The sequence below is a fragment of the Urocampus carinirostris genome, chromosome 2 (genome assembly GCF_059441175.1).
Source record: "Urocampus carinirostris isolate Australia breed hairy pipefish chromosome 2, RoL_Ucar_1.0, whole genome shotgun sequence".
Lineage (NCBI taxonomy): Eukaryota > Metazoa > Chordata > Actinopteri > Syngnathiformes > Syngnathidae > Urocampus > Urocampus carinirostris.
Window position 1 is genome coordinate 45,071,200 of NC_142350.1, and position 13,503 is coordinate 45,084,702.

Sequence of the window (13,503 nt, forward strand, 5' to 3'; positions counted from 1 at the left end):
CGCTGTCACCAAGTTAGTTGATTTCTTTATTGGGTTGCCGCGAGTGAGCCTCGTATTGGTGCCGTTTTGATCCGAAGCTTCGGTTCCATGGTTAGCATGTTTTTTTCTAATAGAATAAAAAACACGAATGAAAGGATTAGCCGAGTGTTTAGAGATCTTGTACGAAATAAAGCGAGAGAAAGGCATTGTATGGGTGTTCATGATGCCGTGAAGCAAACCAATAGTAGACCAGCATTTTATACGACGTCAACCAAAAGCAGTTATAACCCGCCCATCAACTTAGCTAGGATTAACCACTTATGTGAGTTCTTTGTATTTTTGGGCAATAACGATCTTCATTTCGATGGTGTTCATCTTTTTGCTCCTCCCTTTAGCATCACTGCAAGACTTTGGAACTATTACCAATAAATACAGTACAGAAAACACAATATTGTATTGCTGACTGTTTTTTTGTATGCAATTACGCAGTTATTACACTTCAGGATTTGTGTCTGGATAAAATGATTTCAATCGCGCAAGGGTGATTACAGTGTGTTGAGGGGATGAAAAAACTTTTACACTAACTCAATCATTAACTAACTACAACAGACCGATGACTATTTAACTGTTTAACAGACGTATTGACTGTCACGGTCGCCTTGGTGACCAGTCTGCCCCGCCCTCTGGGCAACAGCTGAAAGCAGTTCCACTAATTGTGGGTCTGCTATTTAAGGCTGCATTGTGGGCTCTGCGGTTGCTGGTTCATTACTCATTATTCACAATCCCGGTCTGTTATGCCTTGTCCTGTTTTAGTCTGTTATGCCTTGTCCTGTTGAGTTCGTGCCGGAGGAACTCTGTATTGTTCTGTTTTGCCCCGGAGTATTGGGCGACTTTTATTTTATTAAATAAAACTTATGGATCGTCAACGTATTTGAGTTCTCCCTTCATGCCTCCTGCCTCCGTTCTGGTCCGGTCCCCTTCCACGCCACCACGGCTCGTGACATTGACTGACTATTTCATTTAGTGATGCACCAACAATTTAACTGACTGATTGAATGTTCAACGGACTGAACAGCTGATTATTTAACTGATAAACTGTTTAATTGACTGATTGATTAACCGTTGATCCCTCTGATTGACCGACTATTTAATTGACCATTCAACTGACTATTAAACTGACTGAACAACACTCTACCTCCCTGATCATTTTTCTTGACCAATCAACTGACTGTTGAACTGATCCATCTACGTGACTGATTTACTATTTAACTGACTGAGTACTGTATCCTTCTATTTGACCAATTGACAATTTACTGACTGACAGTCTATTGACTGGTTGACCATTCAACAGACCGATTGACTATTTAACTGACCGACTGTCTTGACTCATCAACTATTCAACTGGCCGAATGGCTGAAAATGCAACTGACCGTTAGTCCATCCAGTTGATCGACTCTTAGACTATTTAAACAATTGACTATTTATTTGATTTATTGTCCATCTTATTTACTGATCAACTATTCAACTGACCGATCGACTGTCCATTTTGTTGGAAATTAATTATCAAAATGTACCGTTTACCAAATTGTTCAAATCAGTTATCTGACTCCATTAACTAAACACAACCTACATTCACCCAACAATTTATGCGCGCTCGTTTCTTGAGGGAAAAATGATCAGGAAAGCCGACATTTCCACACGGGGGCAGATTTATTTCTTCTGAAGTACTTTAGCTTTCTCTTCTTGGCCCACGTCTCCCCGCAAGATAGCGTCTCGGCTCCTCCCATGGGCGTGCCAAGGAATTGTTAGCAAAACAACACCTGCCGTCCTCCATCAGAGTCCTGTTATCAAAATACCCTTGACAAATTATTATGAAGTTCGCACAGCCTGTCCTGTCCTTGAACTAAAGCCCACACGGTGAAAATCTTGCATTAAACTCACTAAATGTAACTTTTATTCAATCGTATAAAATCCTTTATAGTCAAATGTATAAAATCATTCAATGTGATAGACTGATTGTCCATCTGTTTGACCAATGGACTATCAAACTGAGTGATTGTCTATTTAACAGACTATTTAACTAACCAATCGTCCATCTACCTGACTGATCGACTATTAAACTAACTATTTACCAGACGAATCAACTATTTACCTGACCGATTGTCCATCTATGTGACTGATCAAATATTCAACTGACTGATCGATTCACCCAAGGTCTATCTAACTCACTGACTGACTAACTAATAACCACCACCCTACAGAACCTACTAGCCAGCTAGCTAACTACCTTTGTTTTCCACTAGGGGCAAAATTACTGAAATAGATCAAGTAATCCGAGAGTTTTGTTCAACGGGAAAGTGGAGTTTCCTCCACAAGACGTCAATTCATTAGGAATGCCGGCAGCTCCGGCAAACGAGCCTTGTTCCTATTTGCCCCCCCTAAATAACCGTCACGGACCACCGGTTCGCCTTCCTCATTTTCCAGCAAACCTCGTCTCGCTCGCCCGTTTTGCTCGTTTCGCCAGCTTATTAACGCAAACTGCTGCCGATGCTTTCACGGCACCGGTCGGCTGAAGCGCTACGTTTTTTGTAATTTTTACAGTTTTTATTTGGTCGGCGTGGCCGTTAATAAAGCGACCGCGTCGGCACTTCATTAACGCACGGCGTCCAACCGAGATAATGTTATTAAAGCCATTACCCAAGCGCGCCGCACTTAGCGGAATAAAATCATAATAAATAAATACTGTAATCTCCCACTACTCCACGCTTCGCAGGCTAATTCATCAGGGGTTGAAAATCATTCAGCGATATGTTATTCCCAATTGCATATTGCTGCGAGCGAGGACCGGCAAAGCGCACATTTGTCAGGCCCGGTAGCTCTTTTTTTCACATTATTTCCGACAAAATGAACTGTACTCCTTCGGCCGTGATCCATTATCTCCAAATCCCATATTGCTGCAAGTAGAGTGTACATTTGTCAAGCCCGGCGGCTATTTTTTCCCTCGTTATTTCTGTCTAAAATGAACTGTATTCGAGCAGCAGTTATCCATTATCTCTGGTTGCATATTGCTGCGAGTGGTGAAAAGAAGAGTGCAATTTTGTTGTGACTGGCGGCTCTTTTTTTGTTGTTATTTCCACTTTAAAAAAACTGCACTTTTACATTCGCAATCCATTATCCCAGATCGAATTTTGCTGCGAGTGGGGACCGACAGACAATACTTTTGTCAGGTGTGCAGTTCTGGCTCGCCTAAAATTGACTGCACTATTTTGTCCGTGATCTAGTTTCCTCCCTGCCAACTAATGTTGAGAACGGAGGTGAACTTTTGTTAGGGTTTGGAAGCTCTATTAGGTCATTCTGTCCACCAATATATGAACTGCAATTGACCAGCCCTTGATCCATTATCCCTCATTGCGTATTGCTTCGAGCGAAGACTTGCTGAACGAACTTTTATCGGTTGGCTTTTCATTCTGGCGTGATTTTGTCAGGCTTGACAGGTGTTTTTTGGCTGTATTTCCGCTTAAAATGAACTGCACTTGTTTGGCCACGATCCTATATTGCTGCAAGTAGGACTGGCAAAAAGGCACTTTTGTCGGAAGGCGTGCTGATTTGGCCCACCCTAAATTTCCGACTGAGCGCATTTTTTACTTGGTTCGGGCCATTGTGACAGCCTTAAAAAGAACTGTTCTATTTTGGCTGTTTTCTATTATTCCCAGTCAATTATTGCTGAGAGCGGGGACCAAGAGAGCAAATCTGTGTCGTGAGTGAAGGCTCTTTTTTTTTTTTTTGCCTAAAATGAACGGCACTATTTTGGCTGCAACCCATTATCCCTGGCTGACTATTGCTTAAATTGGGGGCTGAGAGGCATATTTTTCTCGTAATGGTGCCTGTTTCTTCCTGTTCTTTTTGCCTCAGATGAAAAGCAATATTTTGGCCACGATCCATTATCCCCAGTCGAGTATTGCTGCAAACAAGGGCCTGCAAGTGCATGTTAAATATGAGGGGGTGGCTATTAATGGATTTTCACATATCGCAGGGGGATACTGGTCCATATTAACTTCCATAAATAAAATATGACAGTAATACATAAATAATAAATACAGGACGACTCCAAAAAGAATCTGAAAGGTTGGCATATGCCAAATGTCAATTATTTCTTACCTTCTCGCCTCCCTGTGGGTGAACCTGCAGAAATCAGCTGAAGGCTGTATCATATATTGACACACACAAAGAATACCATAAATGTTGTTTGTAGGAGAAGTTGAAATGAGTGGGTGGTTGTCTTCGCTTCCGGAAAAGTTGAGTTAGGGCAGGAAACATAACATCAAAATGGAAAACTTCTTACTGTAGTACAGCCGAGTACAGCATTTTCCTTTCTCCTTTTTTAGGATCTCAAACTTTTATACACGGCACCTTGATAGGTTTTTCACTCGGAGACATCAATGGTAGACTGCTAAGTAGCTCCAAAAGTCCAAGACATTCTCTCAAACAGAGAGATCACAGTGTTAAAACTGGACCCAGTGACTCAACAGTGTGATTTTCATCCATCCAGCCAGTATCTACATCACTTATCCCCAGTAGGGTCGCGGGGGTGTTGGAGCCCATCCCAGCTATCTTCGGGCAGTGGTCAAGGGACACCCTGAACTGGTCGCCAGCCAACCGCAGGGCACACAGGGACAGACACTTCGCTCGCTCATTCACACCTTGGGACAAATTGGACCGGCCAATTAACCTGACATGCATGTTTTTGGAATGTGGGAGGAAACCGGAGTGCCTGGAGGGAACATACACACGGGGAGAACATGCAAACTCCACACAGGGAGGTAGCTGGATTTGATTTCATGTCCTCAGAACTGTGCCGCGGACGCGCCAACCACTCAGCCGCCGTTCCGCCCCACAGTGCGATTTATTATTAGAAATAAGTTTCAGATAGGCCAATATTTGAAGAAATCTTCGTTTAATATGAGAAGACGAGCATGGAATAGAAGAAAGTGCTTGTGTCATGTCTTTACTTTTGTACGGACAGCCAATCGAAGTCCGACATGAAGTTGTGGAAAATATATAAGCTCTCTTTCGTTCCTCTTTAGCGCATTCTCTCTCTAGCTTTCCCTCATTCTCTCTCTCTTTGGCTCTTTCTCCTCCCTCTTTTGTTCTCTTTGGTTTCCTAATCGTCTCTCTTTTCTTTCTCTCCTGCTCTCTCTCTCTCTCTCTCGCTCTCTTTCTTTCACTCTCTTTTGAGCTCTCTTTCAAGATTTCTCTTTCAAACTCTCTCCTCTCTCTTGACCCCTTTCCATCTTTATCTCTCTACCCCTTCTTGTTCATCTCTAGCAATTTATCTTTTCAACTCCCTCTTTTGCTCTCTCTTCTCTCCCCTCTCTCTTTGCCCCCCTCACCCCCTTTAGTTTGATCTCCCCTCCTATTCTTAGTTCTTTTGTTTTCAAGTTCTCTCTCCTTTCTCTGTCTTTAGCTCTCTCCTCTATTTCTCTTTGGCTCTTTCTCTCCCTCTCATGCTCTCTCCTCCCTTCTCTTACTTTTGCTCTTTCTTTAGCCCTGTATCTCTAGTTCTCTTTCCTATCTCACTTTGGCGCTCCTTCTCTCTTGAGCCCTCCCTCTCCTCTCTTTTTCTTCTCTCTCTCTTTCTTTAGCCCTCTCTCTCATCCCCCTATCTATCTTTAGTGCTCCATCTCTAGTTCTCATTCCTATCTATCTTTAGCTCACCTTCTCTCTTCTGCCCCCCCCCTCTCTCTCTCGTTCTCTCTGTCTCCCCCCTCTCTCCTCTATTTTTCTCTCTTTAGCCCTCTTCTCTTTCCTATCTCACCCTTTTTCTTCTCTCTCTCTCTCTCCTTCTCTTTCTCTCTCTCTCTCTCTCTCTCCCTCTCTTTAGCCCTCCATCCCTAGTTCTCATTCCTATCTATCTTTAGCTCACCTTCTCTCTTCTGCCCCCTCTCTCTCTGTCTCTCTCTCTCTCTCTCTCTCTCTCTCTCTCTCTCTCTCTCTCTGTCTTTCCTTCTCTCTCTCTCTCTCTCTCTCTCTCTCTCTCCCTCTCTTCAGCCCTCCATCCCTAGTTCTCATTCCTATCTATCTTTAGCTCAACTTCTCTCTTTAGCCCTTTCTCTCTCTCTCCTCTCTCTTTAGACCCCTCTCTCCTCAATCTCTCTCTCTCTCTCTCTCTTTAGCCCTCGATCTCTAGTTCTCTTTCCTATCTCACTTTAGCTCTTCTTCTCTTTTTAGCCCTGTCCATCCTCTATTTTTCTTCTCTAGGGCTTTCTCTCTTTCTGCTTTCTTTCCTCTTTCTTTAGGTTTCTCTAATTCTCACTTTTTGCCTATTTCTCTTATCTACCTCTCTCTCTTTCTCTTTAGTGGGCTCTCTAACTAGCTCTCTCTCATCTGTTTTTCTCTTTTGTTCTCTCTTAGGCTCTTTCTTACTCTTTCTCCTATTTGTTCCCCCGAAATAAATACATGTAAAGAATACTGACTAACGAATTATTTTTCCCCATAGCTGATTCATTTTTTATGTAATAATTGAAAGTAAAGATTAACGCATACATCAGATTCCTCACCGTAAAAAAAAATAATCTAGCTCCATGTTACCGAAATAAAGTATTTTATTGCATTTTTTTGTGCTTTACAAATTAAACCAGTAACTTTATAGTATCGGTTTTACTCTTTCATTTACTCTTTATTATATTAACGATAAACATTTTGAACTTGTTATTGTAATTGTCCAAACTTTGCAAAGCACATCCACAATTTTCCTTGAAGGATGTGGATGCCTCCGCCAATGGAAAGAGACCATCTGCTTGGAGGGTCCCGATGACATCATCCACTTCTCTCGGGTCCACGTTCCAGATTTCGGCACCAATCGGGAATCGAACGCCGTCGGGACGTCACGCTCACTTTGTTTCGACTGAGGACGACGAAAAAAAAAAAAAGAGCAGAGCAGGTGTTTGCCGCTCATTACTCTCTGACAATGTCCCATCTGCTGCCTGGGGGGGCGCCAGTCGACTTCCTGCCAAAAAATGAGCAAATTCCCGCAGAGGGGAATTGTGGTTTCGGGGGGGGGGGGCCTTGGAGGTGGTTCTCCAGGGTTCCACTTAGAGCCCGAAATTAACTGGAACAATAATCGAGGTTTGCTTGAACTGACCTCGGAGAACATACTGGCACTGAGTGTTTGATCATTTGTTGGCGCACTATTTGGTAGGTTTGTAAGACGGGCAGGAAGTGTCCGATGCTCGCGGTATTGTGACACCGCCAAGGGAATTTCTTTTTAGATTTAGTTACGTGCTGCTTGATTTTCTTGTTAAATTGTCATGTTTTGTTTTCATTTCAAAATTTCTATTCAACATTTTTGTGTTATCTTCATTTTTATTTGACATTTTTTAAACCTTTTTTTCGTCCACATTTTGTCATGATCATGATCATCATATATTGATTTTATAATCCTTTATTTATCACCTTTATCATTGTTATTAGTTTTTTAATCCTGTTTTTTTTCTTCCAAATTTTGTTGTGTCATCTTCGTTACCATTTTAAAAATTTTAATCTAACTGATTTCCCTTCCACATTTTATTTATTTTTATATCCAGTTTTTTTTTACACATTTTTTGTCTTGATTGTTCTTTATTCATGTTTTTGGCTATTTTAAACCTATTTTTATTTCACTTCCTGTCTTATCTTTAATTTTTATTTATTTATTTTAAAAATCTATTTGAATCCGTTGTTTTTTTTCCCCTTTTTTCCTTATGTGTCACGGACCAGGAACGGAGACGTGACCCAATAGCGTTCGTTTTACTCAGTTTTTATTAAGAAAGGTGCCCCGCATCAGTAATCATGACATTATAAAGTTTATTACTTATTCATTTACTTATTCATTTTAATAATCCTTTTGTTCCTTAGACATGTATCTTCTCTGTGTTATTTCTTTAGTGCTATGTATTTATATAAAATCTGCTCTTTTATGTGTCTTATCTTTATTATTTATATATTCCTTTATTTAATTTAATGCCATTTTTCTTCAACGTTCCTGATCCGAGAAACTTGCACCACACTAGCCGGCCCCCATAATCTCCACCTGTGGTTCGGCACTGAAAAGGTCTAGCCCCCTCTGTAGTACCATCAATGCTCGCCTTCAGCACATCCTCTCAGGCTGCAAGCATCACCGTCCCAAAGCTGCTACAGATGGAGACACGATTCCGTTCTGAAGAAGCTGGCAGAGGTGGCCGAAGCATGCACACAGGAAGCAAACAGTCGGCCAGCTACATCATCAAGATGCACACTCCAGTTTGCAAGGGCTGGCGAAAACACCACTGCCACCCACCCGTCAAACACGGCAGAGAGTGGAAGATGATAGTCGACCTGAAGAGGCAGTTGCAGTTTTCCAGGGAGATAACTGAAACATCATTCCGGCCAGAAATGGTTCTGCAGATGGTAGCCAGCAATGCAGTCCTCCCTCTGGAGCTAACTGTCCCGTGGGAGGAGGGAATAGAATAGAATAGAATAGAATATACATTTATTGTTATTGTAACAAAATGGGTTTAACATATTGTGACAACGAAATTGGACGTGGCACTCCAGTTTCACATTTAACAGTGAGGAAAGAAAGAAAACAAAGAAGATAAAGGAACAAAGAAGGTAAAGGTTATAATTTACACAATATTTACACAAGAAGTGTAGGCTGTTACATACAGTTTTGAGATCGTATTAGTGCAATATGAGGCAGTGCAAAAATATTCAACATTGTGCAAAATGAGCGGCGGCATAAGAGAGGAAACGGGACAAATACGAAGATCTGGCAGCCGAGTGAAGGGAGGCGGGCTGGAAGACCCCTGTATGCCCAGTTGAGGTGGGATGCAGGGGTTTGTGGGCTTGTCAACTTCTCGCCTGCTCAAAGACCTGGCTTGCACAGGACCTGTCCACCAGAGAGCAACAAAGAAGCTGGCGGAGGTGGCCGAAAAAGGCGGCTCTGGCTGTGACTGCGGAGGAAGAATGGGAGCTGGGGGCCGATAAACAACACCCAGGGCATCATTAGGGTTGGCAGAGATAACCATCGTTCCGCCACCGGGAGATGTCCTGGGGTTCAAGAAGCGAAACCTCATGACTGGTGGTCACCAGCTGATGACCCAGTTTGCCCCAAGCGTTTAGGACACGCGATATCTATAGAGTGAGGCGCGTCAGGGAGGAATGCGTAGCAGGACTAGCATCAATCCTGTATTTCTAATAAAAATGATTTTTTATTTATTAGTTTATTTATTAGAATCATGCTTTTTTTAGTTCACGTTTTCTTTATTATTTATTTATGTATTCACTTATTTTAATCCTGCTTTTGTTCCACATTTTGTCTTACAATCTTTATTTTTATTTATTTATGCCTTAATTTATTTATTTTAATCTTTCTTTGAATGCACATTTGTCTTTCCTTTATTATCTATTTATTTATTTTGGTCTTATTTTATTTAAGTTCTGTATTTTTTTTCACCAACTTTTTAATTTCCCTTATTTATGTATGTTTTTATGTGGGCAGCACGGCGGTAGTGGTTAGCGCGTGTGCGGCACAGTTCTGAGGTCATGGGTTCAAATCCAGCCACCAACCTTCCTGTGCGGAGTTTGCATGTTCTCCCCGTGCTTGCGTGGGTTTACTCCGGGCACTCCGGTTTCCTCCCACATTCCAAAAACATGCAGGTCAGGTTAATTGGCCAGACCAAATTGTCCCTAGGTGTGAATGAGCGAGCGAATTGTCTGTCTCTGTGTGCCCTGCGACTGGGTGGCAACCAGTTCAGGGTGTCCCCTGCCCACTGCCCGAGTACAGCTGAGATGGGCTCCAGCACCCCCGCGACCCTACTGAGGATAAGCGGTACGGATAATGGATGGATGGATAGATGGATGGATGTATTTATGCATCTATTTCAATCCTGTTTTTTCCCACATTTGGCTTATCTTTATTTATTTATGTCGGTATTTACTAATTTATATAAGTTCTGATTTTTTACATTTTGACTTATCTTCTTTATTATGTACTTGTTAATTTATTTTTCTCCTGCTTTTTTTTATTCCCCATTTGATAATCTTTTTATTACTTTTTCCATTTAAATTTCCTCTTTCAAACTCAATTTTGTAATTTGGGGATAAAATGAAACATTTTTATCACTCCCCTTTTCTATTTTTCTTACATACTTTTACACAATACAACGAATGTTTTTAAATTTGAGATCTATAATTACGTTTGAATTATTTTCAGCCGTGAATTTTACAGGACGAATAAATAAATTTACAAGCCTGTTAATGAACCTTCTAAGTCAAATTAGTCCATAAATGTCATTTGTACTTTGATTTCTATCATATTTTGTTCCTTTAAATGAAGACGACGTCGTCGTAAATTGAAATAAATCAAATGCTATTCCCTAGACGGCCAGTCGGGAACGCTACAGATACAGTTTTGAAGCAGTGCTACGTTTAAAAGAGTTGGTAAAAAATAGAAGACGTATAATATGAATTTAATAAAATATGAATGATGTTTTTGAACAAATTGGCATCCTAACGAAGTCGTCATAAATATATAAAAACACAATCTAAATGAGGTTCCTGAGGTTGCCTGTGGAGGGCGTCAAAGACACAGCTTTGAAACAATGCTGCGTTCACGTCGGAAAAGTAGAAAACAAATAACTAATGCATTTTAATTAAACAAGAAAAAAAGTGATTTAAGAATAAAAGAAACACTAAAAGCACAGTGACGTGATCATGGAAGCTTTCCGGGTCCATCAGACTTTCAAATACTGTTTTAAAAAGTCAGCACCGCGTCTGAGTGTTGACATTCCCGTGGATTAGAAATAGCGATCCGGGCTCTTTTTAGAGAGTTGGCTCTTTCGGCTTACGCACGACTCTTCAAATTGGTTTTGATGCTTTAATCCATGTATTACCTAATTTTATAGCATTAAGCATCAAATGCCTTTAATATATCTGGAAGAAAATAATGCAGATAAAATAGAGAAAAAGAAAATACCCAAAAAAAGGAAGGAAAACATTATGAAAAAGAGAAAAGAAATGAAATGATCTGCATTTCTATAGCGCTTTTCAAGTCAATGACTTCCCAAAGCGCTTTACAATGTGCTCTACAATTCCCAATAGCAGCCTTGTATTACAGCCATGCAAGACGCTAACCTTATGCTTATTGGGGGTATTAGGGGTTCAGTGTCTTACCCAAGGACACTTCGACATGTAACACGGACGAGCTGGGATTCAAACTGGGATCCCTCGATCCCAAGACGAGCGCTCTACCTCCTGAGCTACTGCCGCCCCAAAAGAAGAAATAAGAGTAAAAAGGGAAAAGAGAGAAGCAAAAAGCATGAAAAAAAAAGTAAGAAGCCCTAAAAAAGAGATACAAATGAAGAAAAAAGTATATTGGTGGTGAGCCAGCTCCCGTTGTTCACAGAGCCTTTTGTTCTGAATTACAAATGACTATCTCGAAAGAAGCCGGCTCCTACTGTTTACTTAAAAAAACAGCTCATAGAAGCGTTACATCCAAAAACAAGACATCTATATCTCAAAGGGACCCGGGTTCTGTCGTTCATTTCCAAGAGCCAGTTCACAGAGCCGTTGTGTTTGTGAATTACAGATCGCTATCTCGAAAGGAGCCAGCGCCCATGGTTCACACCAGAGAGCTGGCTCAGATATCCATTTCGTTTGCAAACAACACATCACTATCTTGAGAGGAGTTTGCTCCCATTATGATCGTTCACCTCAATGAGGCGTCTCATAGAGCTGTTTTGTTCGCAAACGTCACATCACTATCTCGAAAGGAGCATTCTACCGTCGTTCACTCCAAAGAGTTCTCTCATACAGCTGCTTCGTTTTCTAACAAATTATAACTATCTTGAAAGGAGGCGGCTTCTCATTGGTGGGGAGCCAATAGCACATCATCACTGGCTCGAAGGGAGCCGGCCCCTGATTGATAAGAGCCGCCGCTCATCATTCACTTCAAACAGCCGTGTCAGAGAGCCGTTATATTCGTTTACATCCAAGAGCAAAAACATCCACATCGTGAAGGGAGCCGGCTCCTGCATGGTGAGTGTTGCGGCTTGTCCTTCACTTTAAAGAGCTGGTTTATAGAGCCGGTTTGTTTGCCAATGAAATATCACTTCCTCGAAGGGAGCCGACTCCTGATTAGTTAAGAGCCTCTTCCCGCAGCGTTCAAGTCGAAGAGCTGTTTCATAGAGCCGTTACGTTCGCGCACAACAAGTAACTCTCTTTAAAGGAGCTCCTGCTGTTCACTTCTAAAAGCCGGCTCATCAGGCTGTTCCGTTTGGAAATGACACATCACTACATTATCTGGAAAGAAGCCAGCTGCCATCATTCATTCCAAAGAGTCACCTTCTAGAGCCGTTTTGCTCACAAATGACACTGTATTATCTCGAAAGGAAATGGCTCAAATGAGCCGTTATGTCAACGAACGACACATCACTGATTCGAAAAGCGTTAGCTTCTGATTGGTGAGGAGCCGGCTTCCGCCGTTTACTTCCAAGAGCCGGCTCGTAGAGACGTTTCGTTTGCGAGCGACACATCACGAGTGTTGACATTCCCGCGGAGAGAAAGTGGGCGTGGGCGCGCACGCAGGCTCACGCACGCGCACGGAGGCTTTGCGGGAACGCGCACCCGTCCGGTTTCAGGTGCGAGCGACTGACTGAGTGAGCGCTTACGAATTTCCTGCCCAAGAAAAGAGGAATATTAACGCTGAAAAGAAGAAAAAGAAGAGAAGAAGAAAGAGAGGAATAAGGGAGTATGGCGTCCGCGTGGAAGTACCGCGTCCTCCTCGTCGCCTTGGCCGTCATTTGCTCTGCGCACACCGGTAAGACCCGGTTCGGTTTTTACCGTGTCTCCTGTAAAAAATCCCAAGAAAGTGCAAGTGGAATCATGCTGCGTTCCGATGCATTTGTTGTTATTTGTGTTGATTTCTTTTGCAGCGTGCTGTTTGGAATATTCTGGCTGAAGGTGTCAGGTTTTGCTGGTGTGGAGTTTGCAAGTTGCAAATCCGGAATTGAAAAAACAAAAAACAAATGAAGTGTGCACATGGAATTCGTTCCAAGCTGTGGTGATGCTCGGGTTACGACAAAGGTTCCGACATACGATGCGGGGTGGGAGCAGGTGTGCTTCATTTTTACTTGCTTGGCCTTTATAAAGTAAATGAATAATGCTTCTATTGTTTTTTTTTTAAGATCTGGTTGTTTGTTTTAGAAGATGATATTTTTGTAGAATTAATGTTTTTTTATATTGTATATTTCGGTGTTTCTCAACCATTTAGGATAGAAAAAGTCCTCAAAGTAATAAATATGAATGAATCAATGGAGTTATGCTGTTAAAATGACACAGTATTATTAGACTTTGTGTATGTTCTGGGCAGAGTGATTCATTATTTCTGTAGTGAAAAGTCCCTGGTTCAAGACTGGGTGTAAACGTTGGTTGGCCTGGAGAGGGATGGGCACCACCAGGCTGTACTTGCCCAAGACACGCCAGAAATGGTTACCACCAACCAACCAT

General features: G+C 41.8%; 1 protein-coding gene across 2 annotated transcripts in view; it reads left to right on the top strand.

Moving 5' to 3' along the window:
• The first annotated feature begins 12,563 nt into the window (after positions 1-12,563).
• The window catches only part of cadm4 (cell adhesion molecule 4), a 284,937-nt gene continuing 283,997 nt past the window's right edge, over positions 12,564-13,503 (top strand). For both annotated transcript variants that reach the window (XM_088326717.1, XM_088326716.1), the window contains exon 1: positions 12,564-12,814. In XM_088326717.1, coding sequence (XP_088182843.1) covers positions 12,748-12,814 — 67 coding nt within the window. In that variant the 5' untranslated portion in view covers positions 12,564-12,747. The remainder of the gene's footprint in view (positions 12,815-13,503) is intronic.